Below are 18,358 nucleotides of genomic sequence, written 5' to 3'. Positions count from 1 at the left end.
GCGCTGCAGACACCTCTCGGGCAAGGCCCCAGCCGTCGCGGGTTGCCGGGCAGAGCCTGACGCCGCCAGCTCCTCGCTCCCCGCCCACCGCTCTCCCAGAGCGCTGGGCCTTCGCTGGCCGCACCGGCAGTCATGGGCTCGGAGATGGAGCCGTTGCTCCTGGCCTGGAGCTATTTTAGGCGCAGGAAGTTCCAGCTCTGCGCCGATCTGTGCACGCAGATGCTGGAGAAGTCCCCTTATGACCAGGTACCGGCCAGCTCCCGTCAGCCTGTGCATCCTGACGCTGAGGCTGCGGGGTCTGGGGCATATTCCGGCCCTGGGTGGGGAGGCCGGGGAGGAAGGCCCGAGGCGGGGCTGACCGTTCGGCCCTCGGAGGCGCCCGGAGCGAGACCTTGTGGAGCTGTGGCTAGCGGGTCCGCTGTCCACCACGCCCACAGGGATAGCAAGTTCTGTGCCATGACCGCCCCCTCCTCACAATCTTCAGCCTCCCCTCCCCTACGTGTCCCAGAGTGAGAGCCCTGAATTTTACTTTGACGAGGAACTTTGATAATTCATTTATACTTGCATATTGATGGGCTTTAAACTCTCAGCGTGTGCGTTATTAATTTCTAAACAATATGCATAAACGAAGATCTGTGACTCTCCACCTCCTGTTAACATAGCTGCATTTTTCCTTTTGGATGTGATCCTCCCACTTCAGCTTTAGACTGTTGTCCAAGAGTGAAGGAGGCCATCAGTTTAGCTTGAGGCAAATATGCAAGTTAGAGGAATGAGAATCTAGGAGGGAGAAAGATACGTTCATTATTTAAAAAATTACCTGGACAAAGGAAGCTATAATTGTAGGAGGAAGAAATGGGAAAGAAAGGCTCCTTACAAGAAGGAATGATGGCACTGATAAAAACAGAACTTAAATAAACTAAAGTAATGTGTATAGCGACTGGAAAAGGTGGTATACAATGTACGTGAGTGGTACAATTCTGGTGGGCAGGTAGCTCCTGGAATAGGCAAAAAAGGAGAAAATGGGAGAACAGAAGTAGCGCTGTGGCAGTTTGTCAGTGCTTTTAGTAAATGCGGAATATACCTACATAGTTCTAGTTCCCTAGCTTTTCCTCTAGTGGTGTTGCCTTGGAGATGTTAGAAAAAATGGAAAATTGAAGGGAGTTACAAAAGCGGAGGCCTGAGTGTGAATGCTGTTACTAGGCTCTGCCTTAGCTCTCAGCAAATGGATGATGGATGATAACCTGCTGAGATGAATATTTTGTCCTTCAGATAGTACATCTCTCTTAGAACAGCCTACGTTAGTGGTAATGCAAAGCTAGGTTCTGTTGTTAGTTCGCATCAGTTAATAGGACTATGTTTCTGTAGACAAGCATTTGTCCAAGTTTTTTTTTTTTTTTTTTTTTCTGAGATGGAGTCTCGCTCTGTCACCCAAGCTGGAGTGCAGCGGCGTGATCTCGGATCTCTGTAACCTCCGGCTCCTGGGTTCAAGCGATTCTCCTGCCTCAGACTCCCAAGTAGCTGGGACTACAGGTGCGTGCCACCACTCCCGGCTAATTTTTTGTATTTTTAGTAGAGATGGGGTTTCACCGTGTTAGCCAGGGTGGTCTCGAACTCCTGACCTCGTGATCCGTCCGCCTCGGCCTCCCAAAGGGTTGGGATTACAGGCGTGAGCCACCACGCCCGTCCCCCAAGTGTGTTTTTTGGCATAGTAATCTCATAGATACTGCTTTAAAAAATACACAATCAAATATGTTTGGTAATCGTGACAAAATATTGATCCCTTTACATTGGTACAACAGAAACTTGTTAAGAACCTTTGATGTGGCCGGGCGCGGTGGCTCACGCCTGTAATCCCAGCACTTTGGGAGGCCGAGGTGGGCGGATCACGAGGTCAGGAATCTGATCGAGACCATCCTGGCTAACCCGGTGAAACCCCGTCTCTAGTAAAAATACCAAAAAACTTAGCCAGGCCTGGTGGCGGGCGCCTGTAGTCCTAGCTACAGGCTGAGGTAGGAGAATGGAGTGAACCCAAGAGGCGGAGCTTGCAGTCAGTCGAGATCGCGCCACTGCACTGCAGCCTGGGCGACAGAGCGAGACTCGTCTCAAAAAAAAAAAAAGAAACTTTGATGTGCCAGACATTGTTCTAGGCAAAACGGTTTGCAGGAACATTATGTGCTGTTTTCATTTTTCCATTGAGTTCGGGTAGTTTTCATTCTGTGTTCCACAAAACAGTAGTCCCAAGAGCTGTTCAGTGAGAAGAAGTTTCCTCATTAAATACATTTGGGAAATGTGTGTTCCTTCTTGGAGATTCAGGATGTACCCTAAAGGCTCTGAGTAGTTTTGAAGAAAAGGAAACTAGTTTTGCCTATTTTTGATTAATGCAAATAATTAAATAGTTCTGAAACTTATTTGACCACCGGATTCCTTTTTTTTTTTGGCCCAGGGAAAGGGTCAAATATCTTCACTGTTATCGTGGGAAGATGTTGGTACATTGGGAAATGTAGGCGAAGCAGCAGTATTTTTATTAACAGTTAAGACCCTCTAATCTTGAGTTCATAGTGACATTCAGTATTGCACCAATGAATTGAGATATCAGGACTTTATATGTATTCATCTCGATGACCTTTCCTTGAGTGCTTACTACAGATTGTGTATCTCTTATTCGATATGTGACCAGACCTGAATAGAAGTTTCAAAAAAAAGTTATTGTTTTATTTTTATGAGCAAGGGTTGATATGTTCAGCTCCAATAAATATCAGAGTAGGTCTAAGAGAATCAGTACCAGATCTGGAGGAAACTTGATATTATTTTCCTTTCTAATCATTTTTATGTGTTTTATTTGTTTATTTGTTTTGTTGAGGTAGTTTATTATGGTTGAACGGTATATATTGCCAGAATAATGAGTAGCATTTTACCAGGAATAGACGTTTAACTTGATGTTATGTTACCAAAGTTGGATTTTGATACTAGGTAGGGCTATTGAAAAAGTTTACTGGGCTTACTCATGTTAGTCGTTCTTTGACCTAACTTTAAACACTGTACTGTTATTACTCTATGTTTTTCGTAGCACCGGTTTCTGTATTTTGCACCCAGTTGTTATTTCATGTTGGAAATATTTCCCAGAATGATTTTTCCCAAGCTTGAAGAAATCCTGCCTTTTTCTTAATTAAAAAAATTAATATTTATGTTAGAGTGTTGACACGATTAATGAAAAGCTTTAGGAAGGAAGCTTAAGGAAGTTCCTTTGATTACAAGCTTGAAAATTCTCTTTCCTTAGAAAATGACTCCAAGATGGCAAGTCTGTATGGTATCCCAAGCACCTGACGCAGTCAGGCACACGGGGGCCCTTATTATGTATTTGCTGAATGAGTGCATCAGTCATGTTCGTATATGGGTTTTGATGGAGTTGTTCATATGTGCCAGCTTCCCCTCTATGAAGATCATCCTAGTTGCCTGATCATCTTTGTCTTCCCCTGCCCCATCCTTAATTCTCAGCACCATAGGTTCTTCAATGGACACTTACTTTTTCAAATAAATATAATTTCCTTATGGGCATTCTTAATTCTTGTTTTGAGGGTCAGTTTTTAAAAATCAGCTTTTAAAATTCCTCCTGGGTTCCTCCAGGAGAGTGTTTCTAATAGTAATGATCATCATTGCTATTTCTTACAGTGCTTTCATTGTATCAGTGGAGGAAGTTAAATGATGGAGAGATTCACCATCTATGAAAAGCTAACAGAAATGTGACCAGAGCGGGAGTAGATGGTCCTCTGCTCTGCAGTTAACTGGTTCACCTTCATGCCCCTTTAGCCTCCTGGGCATTTACTGAGGTTTCCACATTTGAGAGTACTTTTCCTCTGTAACTGTTTGAATTACTGTTCTGTGCCACCAAACTGATTATAGTATGGAGTGACTTTGAAACTTCTGGACACATAGAGGAGCCCAGAAATTAAAATATTTCTTCTGAGTGCCAAATGGATTCGTTTTTGCTCTTACATTTTCCCCTCGCCCTTACAAAAGATATATTTTGTTTTTAATAATGTCATTTTTCACTTTTGGTTTTGTTTATTTTTCTCCCAGATGAGTAAAACCTCTCAAAAATGATTTGTTATTTGTTAATCTTTTTATAAGCTGGTCCAGGGAGCTTCAAAAAGAACATTTTGGTCCTGATACATTAGCATACTGAGATGAAGCCCACCTCTAAGACTATTTTGTATGCATTTATTTCGCCTTTAAGGGATACTGTTTTGGTGTAGAATCATCAAAAGTCTTGAATTATTGCCTTGTATTTTCTATTAGGATTTCTGGATTTTATTTTTGATAGTCAGGCTAGCCAGAGAGGTATGATGTACCATGCAATAGCTTGTTTCTTCAGAGTAACACATTTTAATTTGGCTACAAAAGAACTGAAGGGTAGATTAAATATAATAATATGGTGTTTGGTAATGGGGAATTGTTCTTGAAGAACATGGGTTCTCAACTGCTTTTTCTAGATGCAGAATAGTGAGGGACAGAGGCCAGCCAGGATCTGTAAGCATGAAGGGTATTAAAGTTCAGATCTGTTAAGAATAAAGAAAGAAAGATAACTGATTAATTTATTATAATTTCCCTTTTTTGATTAAATATAGTAGGAATAACCAATTCATAGAGAAGCTTTATCTTTTTCAAAGTGTTCTTTAAATTGTGACTGAAAAAGTGGTTAAAAGTTGTAAGATATAAAAAGAGGAAATGCAAAACAGTCCTCTCCGTACAGCACTGTGACCTAGAGGGAACGTTTGCTTCTGCGGCTCATGTTGATCGTCATCCTGATTAGTTGCTTAATCTGTTTACTGTTCTTTGTGTTCCATATGTCAGATTCATGGCTTTAAATAAAACCAGTCCTGGTTTTTAGCTCCATTATAATTAAACAGTTAATGAAACGTGAAGGTTTTTCAGGCCGTGGGATTTTTAAAAGACAATATGCTTTCATTAATGGGGTAGGTGTCTGGTAGATTTTCAGATTATTGAAATCGGTGATTCTGAGGGTGGGACCCATGAACTGTGTATCAGAATGGGAGAAAGACTTTTTTCTAACTTACATTCTCGCTTTGCCCCAATCTCTGCTTATAATGAGAGATGTTACAGAGAGGAGGGGGTTATTATTGTAAATGGTTTGAAGGAGGAGAAATGGCTGAAAATGACTGGCTTAGATGAAAGATATGAAACCAGGGCTCTCCAATGAGCTATATGTGAGTAGTTGGTTGAGACGGTGATCTGGTGATCCAAGCCAAAGAACTTGTCGTGTGATTATCTAATTGGTTTCCTCTTTGGGGCCATGGAGACTTAGCCAGACTTAATCCTTTGATTGTATACACTGTGGGGCAGGTCATTTTATGAATTTGTATTACACAGATTACACTCCCACTTGGCTGCGTGGTCACTAGATCTCTCTAACCTTCTGAAATCCATCAATTCCTCTATTCTCTTAAACTTTTTCGCCCTTCTTTTATTACTAAATTTTGAATAATGACTTGGCAATTTAAGCATGGAGCTGAGGAGACTCATTAGCCAGCATAAGTACTGGTGGTAATTAGAAAGTTGCATTCAGAATTATCTGGAGATTTAATTCCCTAAAGTAACAGAAACAAGCTAAGAAAATGCTGAACCTTAGGGTGGAAGGAAGGAAGCAAACAGATGTGACTTGAAGTTGATGCTAATAGGTATTTTCTCATTCTAGGAAGTGGCACTCTACTTTCCATGTCCTGTTACCTACTTTGAGGGAGAGTCAGAGGAAGTTTTAATTTGATCTTCCATCAGTTCTGTGTTCTGAAAGGGGGAGTAATAGATGGTTTGGTGCTTCTGTTAAGCTTATACTTGAAAAAGTATGATAATATATGTGAAAGAACTCTAAAAGTTGTGAAGTTTTCTTAAAAACGCAAGGTTTTATTATTAGTCCTTAAGATTCTCCTGTGAGGTGGGTACTATTGGTTTAATTTGAGAAGGTAATGTAGATTATATGACTTTGTCAAGGTCATGCAGCTAAGTGGCTCCCTGAGGATCACGCCTAGCCCACGTCTTCTGACTCTACAGCAAAGCCTGGAGCTTTCTGCTCAACTGCGTTGATACCCATATAAATCGCTTGCTAGAATAAGTGAAGCTGCATGGGTGGATTAATTTAAATCACAAGACTATGACTGAGAGAGACCCAAAGAGGAAAGGCTCAGTGATTTTTTAAAAAGAGTTTTCCCCTATCTCCAAATTAAAACATTCCGACTCTTTTCCTTCATAGTCCTGCTCCTGATGGATCTCCAGAGATCCATGCCTGTCCTTGGTCTCTCCACATCCTACGGTAGTCTGTGTTCCATCCTTGCTGTCAACCCACATACTCAGCAGAGTCCTGCTCTGGACCCAGAGTGTCTAGGTTCAAATACTGCCTCTATACCTTTGAGGTAAGAGACCAACAGGACTTGTCTTCTGGTCACAACACTGCTGACCAAAACAGGATCTGGTCTAGACAGGATAAAGTGAAGAAACCAGCAGATGGCAAGGAAAGTGACCCCTCGCTGCCCTCACTGCTCATCAGCAGAACACCCTCCCACCAGCTGCCATGACAGTTTAAAAGTGCCATGGCAATGACCCAGAAGTTACCACCCCTTTCCATGGCAACAACCCATAAGTTACTGCCCCTTTCCTAGAAAGTTCTAAATAACCTGTTCCCTAATTTGCATTGGCCCACCCCTTAATTTGCATGTAATTAAAAGTGGGTTTTCATGAGTATAAACACAGTTGCCAAAAGCCCATAGTTGCTGATTCTGGCCACACTGCCTATGAGTTAGCCCTACTCTGCAAGGAGCAGTACCAGCCAATAAAAGTGCTGTCTAATACCACTGACTCACCCTGCAATTATTTCCGTGGCAAAGCCAAGTACCCTCCTGGGCTAAGCCCCAATTTTGGGGCTCACAGGTCCTGCAACACCTTGCTCTCAGAGTGTTCTCATTTGTAAATGGTGATGATAATATACCTGTATCTCAGAGGGTTGTTATAAGGCTCATGAACATGTGGTAAGTGATAAAAAAAAGTTAGCTGCTATTGTCTGTACACTTACAGATATTTGCATGCAGGATTCTGTCATCTATATTTTTCTTAAAGGATTGCTGGGAATCTGGAAAGCATTTGTGAGGAAGATGTCCAGTGAAATGGATGGTGAAAGGATGTTGAATATAGTTCACAAATCATTGGCACTCAATAATTTCCAGAATAATCTCCCCCTTCTCTGACTCTCTCACCTTCCGTGTCTTCTGCTTTTCTTTTGTTCACCTAAGTCACCTGTGTTTGACCATAATGTGAGTACAGTGTTTGACACATTGTACTGTAATTTAGATGCCTCCCTGACTAGAATGTTGTGAAATTAATGTGTTCTCGGCCTTGTACCCACATAGGCCTGGTCTCCATTTTCCATCAACGCAATCCCTCACCTGTCTCTGCACCTCCCTGCTCATGAGGCCTCTCATTTTCTCCTCTGACCTTCATGTTGATGATTTCCCATAATTTCCCTGCATACTCTTCATCCACATGATCAGCCCTAAATGTATCCCTGAAGGCCAGAAGAACAAGACAGAGAGATCGTGAAGACCTTCCTCAGTGAGCAGAAATCCTCTGAGGCTGAACTGGTGGTTTCATTTTGTGTCACTGGAGGAATCTACCTGCCCTTGGCAAATCACAGCATCCAGTTTCAGTGGCTCCTGTCTCCTTTAGCTGTTTTTTCCTTTTCAAGCATTGTCTACAATCACCTCCAGTAAACTTTCTCCCCCAGTTTTCTTAATGTATTGGATTTATCTTGTATCTCTCCTAAACTTTACCTTTCATTCCTGCCTTATTATGTCCAACTCTTTTTTTTTTTTTTAAATCTCCAAGAGGCACTGGCAAGAAGGAGCACTTGATTCCCTCAACCGTTTGTATGACCTTAAATTACTTAACGTCTCTGAATTTGTTTCCTTATCTATAAAGTAGATAATAATACTTCTCTGCTTTCCTCAGATGGTTGTTATGAGATTCAAATGAGATAATGGGCTATAGAGATATGTATACAAGTAAACAGAAGAAAGAAAGAACGCCTTACTTCTTTCATCTGGCATGTCATTCCCTGGATTGGTGTGTTTCCTTAAGTTTGGATTGTGTTTAGGAAATCTGTACTTTTGCCACATCCTTGGTAGGCGCACTGGAGTTGAAAACCTCCAATTGCTATGTGTTCTCTAGTTGCTGTTTTGTGTTCGGTTCAGTTGATTGCCACATCTTCTGTAACTCCCATCCTTTAGGGCCCTCATATTCTAGCCTAACTTAACCTTTTCCTCTCATGTTCCTACCATTTTGTCATGTTAAATAAATTGCCTGTCCTTGCATGGTGACCATATGGTTTGCACATTGCTTGTAAGAGTAATATATTCTTTAAAAATATTTGAGGTGTTCTTTTTGGATTTAGAGCTGTAGAAAGCAAGGATCTTCTTTCCTTTTTCTGTTTCTTAGTACTTTCCCCAGTAAAACAGATTAAGTACTCAACAGATGCTGCTGACTAGACAGACATATAAGTGTAGATGTTTTATAAATAAATTTGTTATAAGTCTGATTTTTTTAAACCAATGGATTTCTATTTAATTTGTACAGAAAAACCCAGATGCTGAATTTATCAGCATCTGACACTAATGCATATTGTGTAGTTTATTTATAAACATTTCTTGGAGGATATTATTGTCAGAATTAACTTATTTTTAGTCATGAATCCCATTGTATTTATGAGAAATACAAGGGTTTGTATTGTGTGGATTTTCCTTCTTCTCTTTAAGTGATTAAAGTCTGAATGTTTTAACCACCATGAACTTACTTTTGAATAAAAGGAGATATTTCCTTGGTATAGTTATGAAATTATTCTTAATTTCTGATATATTGTGTGTTCATTAAATAAGTAGTTAAAGTATCTTCTCTTTGCACTTTGATTGAGGTTAGATCAATTAGAATTTTCCGATCATTGAAAATTTAGCATTCTTCAATGTGTATTCATTTTACACAACTCTTGAGAACACTTCTGTAGGAAGACTAAAGTTAATTTTTTGGATTTTTATTGAATGAGTTAGAGTTCACCTACAAATACTTGACTGGTCATTAAGACTTTTTATTTTAGAAACTGTATTTCTTAAAACTGTTTACTGCCTTCTTAATGCTTTCCAGGAACCAGATCCTGAATTGCCAGTGCATCAGGTAAAGAAAGGTTTAGCTGCAACCTTTAGATTAGAGAATTCTTTAATTGCTATTGCTTAGTTGTTGCTATAGATTAGAAAATCTGCTGCATATCTTCCTGTGGGTTTATAAAATTAGCCATATCTATCAGACATCTGTGCCTTCTTATGTAAATAAATGATTATATTTTCAATACTTTTGTGTATATTGATAGCCTTGTAGAACTAATAATGCGCTCTATTCATTGGGATTTGGAGCTTAAATGGAAATGACCAAGATGGATTAGAAGGATAAGAAAAATAAAGAAGGAGGTGAGGGAAACCAAGGGCTTAGAAAGGGAGTAGGAGAGTCAGTGGAATGACAAATGTCTGAAAGACTGATGGATGGGATGGCATGTCTTGAGTCAAGGGTGGACTCTGCTTGAGAAGGTCTTGGTTTTAACTGACCTGGTGGCTCTAAGAGGGAGGAGCCTGCCACGGTGAGGGAGGAAGGAAAGGACACTGCCCAGACAGTCACATTGACCAAATCAGTTTGGGTAAGGATGGGAGGCAGCTAGAGGCTTGCTAACTGGATAAGACATAAGGGAATGAATTGAGAGGAAGCCCTAGGAGAGAGGAGGGGACACCTGGCCAGTGATACTTTTAGTCCAAGAGAGTTGCCAGTGAGTCTGGGACTAAGGAGAGAAGTTGTGCAGAGTTATAAATCAGAGAGCTTAAATGTCGCCATGTGTTTGCCCTGCCAAGGGAGATGGAATGTTAACAGGGTTTCTTTAGGTAAATAAAAGACTTGAACCTTATTAAGTGTTCGTATGAGTAATCAGCAAACTTTTTAGAATATTAAGCAGTTTACAAAGTACTCTTATGGAGGCTTGTGTAGTATTAAACACACACTGTAAATAGGTTAATATGTGGCACTGTGTTCTTTAAAAGGCTGACGTTTGTCTTTTGAATGTTCATAATCTTGATTTTCAAACTGATAGATGGGGCAAAACTATTTTTTTTTGCATAATATTGGTACAGATCATTCAAGAAGGATCAAAGTTATAAATACTATGGATTTTGTTTTCAGGAAATTTGGAAGATTTTGATTAAAATTTAAAACATCAAAAATTTGCATTGCAGGAATGGTTTTAAAACTATAAATGGCATTTAAGAGCTTTAAACTAGCACAGGGACTTCATGAAAAATCTGTATTTGGCATTATTTTCCAGTTCTGTTTGTATAGACTTAATTATCCACTGTATGATGATACAAAAGGGAATAAGGCTGACTAGATTCTTTTGGCCTTACTATTTACACTTTTGAAATTTCTTATTTTTGCACATTGTTACAACTTCAAAAGGAATGAGGCTATATACAATAACAGTTCAGTATCTTGTGCCTAAGTTTTCATTTTCATAGAGTAGGCAGAGTGTCAATAGTTACTGAGTCTTATGATGTTTAAATCAGGTCAGACAGACTGTTCCTTTCATAGCCTTATTCTAATAATAACCTAAAATTGTTTCTTACATGCTTTAAACTACTGGCCTTGCATTCTGTATTAAGAGTAACAGAATAATTTAAACATGCTTTGCTCAGTCAGCAGAGTTTTAAGCCCTTCATATGTTTATTTTTATAACTAAAACTGAACTAATGTCACAGTGGATGGAATGAGTGAGTCAATATTTTCCTGATGTTTGCTGGCAAGTATCTGCCTCAGGAGTAATGTCCTGTAGACTAACTCAGTTGGTGAATGAGATGGGATTGTGTTTCACAGATATAAAGGGAAAAATTGATATGATTATTCATTTGGTTTGGGAGAATCTGTGCTTTTCCCTTACAAAACAGAGTTCCTAAAGCGTCAATTCTTATTTTTATTGATATTATGGTGCTTCTAATACATAAATATTTAAATAAATTTGCATAAACTATTTTTTTAAACTGTGTGACCCTCCCATTTATTAATAAGTAAACATATCTGATAAGGCAACTTTATATTTTTGTTTAGTTTCAAGGGGTAGTTTGGAGTTACTGTGTGTGCTTTGTTATTCATTTTATTTTAATCACTGATTAGTTTTAAAGTTTTTTTGGCTTTTTTTTTTTAAGCAGGCAGAGGATTTTAGGGCTGTAAAACATACTTGGCTTGTTTCCAAAGTAAAAAAAAAAATTATTTTTTTTAAAGCCAAAGCTCCATCTGCTGTTTTCATTAAAATCTCAAGAATTGTTCACATTGCCAGGAGCAGTTCTTTGAAAACAGTCTGATGTTTAATCAAGCAGTGATATGTGATTTTCAAGGTCATTTTTTGTTAGAACAGAAGAGAACTTAGGAAGATTAATTTTCTCAAACACTGATAAAATTTAAAATTGAATAACAATGTGAGTAGATTTTATTCTAGAGCTGTAAATGTCAAAAATTCATACCATTGTTTCTTAAGAATTATATTTTAGAAATTAAATTAATATTTATTTATCTCTTTGAAAGAGTGGATTCTTATGGAATAAAATTTAGAAAGATATTTCTAGCCTTGGCGCAGTGGCTCACACCTGTAAACTCAGCACTTTAGGAGGCCAAGGCAGGAGGATCACTTGAGGCCAGGAGTTCAAGACCAGCCAGGGCAACAAAGTGAGATCCCATCTCTGCAAACAAACAAAGCTGGGTTTGGTAGTACACATCTGTAGTCCTAGCTACTCTGGAACCTGAGACCTGAGGTGGGAGGTGGAAGGATTACCTGAACTGTGGAGGTTGAGGCTGCACCACTGCATTCCAGCCTGGGAGACAGGGTGAGAGCCTGTCTCAAAAAAACATTCCTATTTGACTTTGATTTCGGAAGTATTTATTCATATTGCAGGGAAGGAAGAGTGGATTTTCTTTTCTATATTTTGCTTAGCCTAATATAAAAAATCTGTAACTCTTTAATATTTAAGAGGTCAGTTGGGAGATGGATGTCAAGAATCATGATGGATTGGACTATGAAATAACAATATGAACTTGAAAATAGTTAAAAATAAAATATATTAATAACCAACTATATAAATGCTAAATGCTACTATAATGATAAAACTTGATGTTTAAAAGTTGACTTAAGGCCGGGTGTGATGGCGCACGCCTGTAATCTAAGCACTTTGGGAAGCCAAAGAGGGTGGATCACTTGAGGTCAGGAGTTCAAGACAAGCCTAACCAACATGGTGAAACCCCATCTCTACTAAAAATACAGAAAATTAGCTGGGCGTGGTGGCATGTGCCTGTAATCCCAGCTATTTGGGAGGCTGAGGCAGGAGAATCACTTGAACCCAGGAAGCGGAGGTTACAGTGAGCTGAGATCGTGCCATTATACTCCAGCTTGGGCAACAAGAGCAAAACTCTGTCTCAAAAAGTAAATAAATAAATAAATAAACAAGCTTGATTTAGGTAGGACTCCAAATCATAGTTCTGAAGCCTCATTAGCTTCTCATTATCAGGATAAAAATTTACATACCTCACTGTGGCATACAGGATCCATCACCTGGCTCCTGACTTTTTCTCTGACCTCTTCCCTGATTCTTCAATTCTCCTAGAGTTTCCAAACATGCCATAGGCTCTCTAGCTAGCCTGCCTATTGTCCACTTTGCCTGTCCACTGGTCCTAGTTCTTCACTTCTACCCTTCCTTCCACTCCCAGGTAGCTGGACACATTTCCTCTGTTCTATCACACACTTCTTTTTGTTTTTCATTTTTGTTATTATATTTTTCTCATTACATGGAAATTCTTTTCAGTTAGAGCTAGGACTCTGATTTACTCCTCTTTGTATACCCAGGATGTAGCATGCAGTAGGTGCTCCCTAGTAATATGGCAGTAACAAGCAGAGCTCATGTGGTGCTTTGCTGTTCCAGCAGAAAATGCTGCAGTCCTTCTTACCCACCAGAGAGTGCTGAGCAAAGAATGCTCTTTTGAAAAATCAAAGCTGTCAGATACTTGCAGGGCAGTATGACCTGTAGAGATTTAATATAAATCAGTATTGCCTATTTCCATTTTTAAAGTTAAATTAGAACATAAGTCCAAGCCATTGAGGACTTCCGCAACGCCTGGGAGCAGTTGTATACATATGGTATTGTTCCTGATCTTTGATGAGTGAAAACCTGAGATTTTTTTTCTATACTTTGGTGGCTCTCACAGTTCCAATTGGAGTTCCAGTAGGAATTTAAAAAATTTTTTTTTACAAATAAGTTAGTTTTTTGAGTCCATATTCTACTCATCCAATTGTGTTAAATTCATACATAACATTTGAAACACTTTGTTCTAAATTTTTAAATAATCCAGTAAACCTCAAGCAGAAAAGTGCAAGCCAAAAGCTAATCATCTAACCAAATGTAATTTCACTTTGGGAACCTAAATATGTTGTAGAGGCAGCCATCTTTATCCTCATTAAAATGAACGCATGACGTTATTCTTTTTTTTTTTCTTTTTAAAAAAAAGTTCATAGCGTGCATTCCAATTACTTGAGCTCACAAAAGGATCTCTGCTTTCCAACTTCTATAAAATCACACACTTGTCACCTGTCATTTCATCCAATAGGTGATGTATTCAGGGAAATTACGATCCGTGTTTTAATCTTCTCATGTTTCCTTCTCAGAACCTAGCCTGATGGTATTTCATTAGGGGGTGCTCAATGAATATACATACTGAATGCATCTTGAGTTCTTTACGTGGGAACTTTCTGGACCTCCTGTAGCTCTCACCTGTTCCTTTCCAGTCCCTTGGCCTTCACTGAGCCTGCTTCACAGCCATATATTCCTAGTATACTGAGCCTAATCCCTCCCCAAATTTCCTTTGCTGCTACTTCCTTTAGGCTCTAGAGTCACTTCTGTGCTGCAGCTTCAAGAGTTGCCTTCTTTTCAAATCCTCCACAGGACACCAAGCTTTATTGTTTTCTGCCTCTATTCTGTAGTAAAGGAAAGGTAGAAATTTCAGATAAAATAATTTCATATGTTTAATAAGAAATTTAATTGTGTACATGTTTACATTGAATTTTTCAAAGTAAAGCAAGGCTGATAAAATATTTTCCAGTTATATTTGTTAATTACCTTTTCCCTTTTTTTCATTATCTAGCAGGTTTTCTACTGACTAGATCACAAAGCAACCAGTGTTGTTTCATTATTGAAATTGGGTAAATTGATCTTAGTTCAGTTCAACTAACATTTCTTGAATACCTACTGTCTACAAAAACCACAGATATTATGGAAAATTCCAAAGTAAACAAGGTATAAAAGCTTGCATTCTGGGGACGGAAGAGCTAACATATACCCAAATAAATAGAGTGTTTTTCAAATATAGTTAAGTGGGCAATAATAGAGGCATAAAGAGAACTCTCTGTGAGAAAGACAAGAGCGTGTAATAGGTTTAGAACTGGAACCTCAGGGAAGGCTTTATAATAAAGGACTTGACCTTGAAGGAGGAAGGCAGAAAGAACAATTTGGTTGTAGCTTTATTCATTTGTTTTCCAATTACTATTTTAGTAAAATTTTCTCTAAAGATCTATCTTTTTATTTCTAAAAAGGGGTGTTAGAAGACTACCAGGTAATTACTCCACTTTTATTTACTGTGTAATTGATGCATGGGTTGTTTCTTCATTAATAATAATGCCTTCTTGTATTAGTTTTTGACATGGCCCTTTAAATTAGAATAACGTAGCAAGAGGTGAACATGTTTAATACAAAATGAAATAACAACAATGAAGGATGGCTATTCTGTAAGCCGTGTAGTATTTCTAATGCTATTTTAATGTGTGTTTTATTTATCCATGGTTTTTAGGCAGCTTGGATCTTAAAAGCAAGAGCACTAACAGAAATGGTGTACATAGATGAAATTGATGTAGATCAGGAGGGAATTGCAGAAATGATGCTGGATGAAAATGCTATTGCTCAAGTTCCACGTAAGTATTGGGTTTTCAGTTAAGTTAATGAAATACCATTAAGAGGAAGAATACTATGTATAAGAGGGATATATGTATATACCTATGTATTTCTACACTTTATATATATAAACATTATATACATGAAACAAAAATGATGAAAAAAAATTACTTTGAGTAAATAGTTTCTGTTCTGCCTTATAGTACAAAGGCTTTTTCCCCACAATTCAGTTATCTTAAACTTAAGGTATGAGATTGATGTATAACAATTTTCTAATACAAGCTATATTATGCATTTTAGAAATAATTTATATCTATGTTCAACTGCTGATCATATGGAAAAAATTTATAAAAATACATTCTATTTGAACTACTTGTCTAATATATCAGAATATTGTTTATCTGGGAAGTATCCAAACAACAGAGGTGTTCTAAGAGGACTTTAAAAAAAGATCCTTTGAAAACATCAGTTTATTGTTATAATTGAGCATGATTTGCTCTAAGTCATAATGTGAGGTAATGAGGTGATATGCTGGGCTGTGAGTGTCTGTTGGGATTGACCCAGAGGCACAGTCCCCAGCTTGCAGATGTGGTGGTACAAATGGTATTGGATAAAGCCTGGTCCGAGTGCAGTGGTGTTTACAACTACTTGATCACAACCCATTATAGGTTTCTTTGTTCCTTCTCCACTCCCACTGCTTCACTTGACTAGCCTTAAAAAAAATGGTATTGAATGATAACCAGGACATTCGGTGGTCTTGCTGGTAATTATAGTTCTCAGTCATTTATATATTTTGGAAGGTAATAGCTATTTTAAACCTTCAAATAGAAATTGAGAAAAAAAATACATATTTTTATGTTAAAATGTCTTTCTTTACCATTATTTTGTTCTTTTAGAGTTAAAATATCTAAATTCTAGATATTGTGAATAAATTATGTTTTATTGGAAGAAGTTTATATGAGAAATAATTGAACTATGAGGATAGAACCATTATTTTGAACTTTGGAGCCTGTTAGTCTTGAGTTTAAATCCCAGCCCTACTAATAGGCTGACCTGTTTATTTAATTCTGTGAACCTTTGTTAAATGGGTTAATACTACCTGCTTTACAGACTTAGTGTGAAGATTAAATGTGATGACATAAGTAACATGATAGGTACTCATTAAATATTAGTCTAAAACACATTTCCCTAAAATATATTTCTTGCTATTAATGTCTTTTTCACCAGGCCAGCACAGTTCTGAAAACTGTATTAGCTTACAGTTTTTACAGATTAATTGATAATATATAAATTGAATTAGCCATCCTGTCTCCTAGGCCCTGGAACGTCTTTGAAACTCCCTGGAACTAATCAGACAGGAGGGCCTAGTCAGGCCGTTAGGTATGTACTTCTGCTTCGTATCCTCTGCCACTAAATGTTGATCAGACTGTATGAGAGAAAGTCTTTCCTCAAATGATCTTCTTTGTATTATAACAATTTATAATCTTCACAGGCCAATCACACAAGCTGGAAGACCCATTACAGGTTTCCTCAGGCCCAGCACACAGAGTGGAAGGCCAGGCACTATGGAACAGGCCATCAGAACCCCCAGAACCGCCTACACAGCCCGCCCTATCACCAGCTCCTCCGGAAGATTTGTCAGGCTGGGAACGGTAAATTCTATCAGCTTTCCCATAGCCTTGTATGACTTTGGTATTACCAAAGTAGCTTTATACATTGGTACATCATTTTCCCCTGTTGTTATAGTGGAGAATTATATGGAAGATTTTTGAAGGTGGTTGTTTTTATTTTATGTTGCTTTTATATTTTTATGCATATTAAACTTGTTTATGTTTCAAGAGAAAGTTTCAGATCTCTTGTTCTATTGTTTTTCTTCTGTAGGCTTCCATGCTTACAAGTCCTGATGGACCATTTATAAATTTATCTAGACTGAATTTAACAAAATATTCCCAGAAACCTAAGTTGGCAAAGGTATGTACTTAAAATGATTTTGAGTTATAAAGTAATATTACATGTATGATGATAATGACAAATTAGAAAATGAATAAAAACTTGTGAAGGAAAGGCCGTCTTTATTGAAGTGGAAATGTTTAATATGTAAAATTACTCTTAGTCTTTGAGTTAATTGAGTTGAGAAAAGTCAGTCAGAAATAAAGTACATATACCATTATTATAGGAAATTCTTTTCCCTTGATAAAGAGTAGTAATTTATAACAAAGAAAGCAGTTATGCAGCATCATCTTTATAGAATGAAGCTTAAGAAGTCATCTGTATATGTACGTATTTTTTTCTTTTTTAGCTTGGACTATTCTCAGAGAAATAATTTTCTATCCTTGTAGCTTTTTAGGACTGTCAAAAATGATAAAAATTATGTACTCTTAATTAGTAATTTATCAGGCATCTCAATAGGGATTACTCAAACCACATAGTGGCATGCCAACTACGTTAGTAATTATTACTACTCAAAGATTAAGTGCTCCTTCAAATTAAAGAGAAAATGAGAGGCGGAGGGAGAGAGAGAAAGGGAAAGAGAAGGAGAGGAAGAAAAAGAGAAAGAGAAAAATAAAGGAAGGTGTCCATGACCTTTTCAGTATATAAACCTTGAGGGTGAGCTTGCAATAATTCAGAGACAGGAGCACTTATCTTCCAGAAACTGGTTTAAGCCTAGCTCAGGTTTTTAGCTGAAATCTCTGAGCATAAGTGCTGAGGTCATTCCTAATCTCAGTTCTAATGGTGTTTAACATACGTGTTTACTAAATACCAAACACTAGAGAAAATTAAAATGGACACTAGCTGAACAGACTTAAGTTTAAGTCTGAAAAAAAGATGCCATTTGGTAGACAGGGAATTAGCCAATAATAATGCTGCTGATTTTTTTTCTTAAATTCTTGTTTGGCAGCAATCCAGTTGACTTCATTTAGTAAAATTGTAAAGCTATCCTTACTTCCCTTTCTTTTATGAGAGTGGAGTATTGAAAGCAACTCACATGGAATATCTGGTTCCCGACCATTTAAGGCCACTTACTTGAAGGGACTGTCTGCCTGGTTGATACCATTGCTATATTTTGACCAGAGAGTCTGTCAATGGAAGCATTTTTCTCAATTAAATTAAGATGCATCCAGGACAGACCTGGTCTGTTACTAGATTTAGCCTGAACTAGATTTTGTGCTTTTTTAGTATGTCGTAGAAATAATGCCAGGTTTTCCTGTCTTTGGCCCTGAGCTTGCCTTGACCCACCAGGACTCATTTTTAATATAGGCATATTGCTTGGGGTGTCTAGGGTG

The 18,358-nt window shown here is 38.0% G+C and overlaps 1 protein-coding gene across 4 annotated transcripts in view; it reads left to right on the top strand.

Moving 5' to 3' along the window:
- The first annotated feature begins 30 nt into the window (after positions 1–30).
- Positions 31–18,358, top strand: part of TTC8 (tetratricopeptide repeat domain 8) — a 54,442-nt gene continuing 36,114 nt past the window's right edge. For 2 of the 4 annotated variants that reach the window (XM_050799085.1, XM_050799087.1), the window contains exons 1-5: positions 31–246; positions 14,974–15,094; positions 16,391–16,454; positions 16,567–16,726; positions 16,956–17,045. In XM_050799085.1, coding sequence (XP_050655042.1) covers positions 133–246; positions 14,974–15,094; positions 16,391–16,454; positions 16,567–16,726; positions 16,956–17,045 — 549 coding nt within the window. In that variant the 5' untranslated portion in view covers positions 31–132. Of the gene's footprint in view, positions 247–9,198; positions 9,229–14,973; positions 15,095–16,390; positions 16,455–16,566; positions 16,727–16,955; positions 17,046–18,358 lie in introns of all 4 variants that reach the window. The other 2 variants (XM_050799086.1, XM_050799083.1) reach the window with 2 other exon arrangements.

The sequence above is a fragment of the Macaca thibetana genome, chromosome 7, assembly GCF_024542745.1.
Source record: "Macaca thibetana thibetana isolate TM-01 chromosome 7, ASM2454274v1, whole genome shotgun sequence".
In the NCBI taxonomy this organism is placed as follows: Eukaryota; Metazoa; Chordata; class Mammalia; order Primates; family Cercopithecidae; genus Macaca; species Macaca thibetana.
This window is presented reverse-complemented; position numbering and strand designations above follow the sequence as displayed.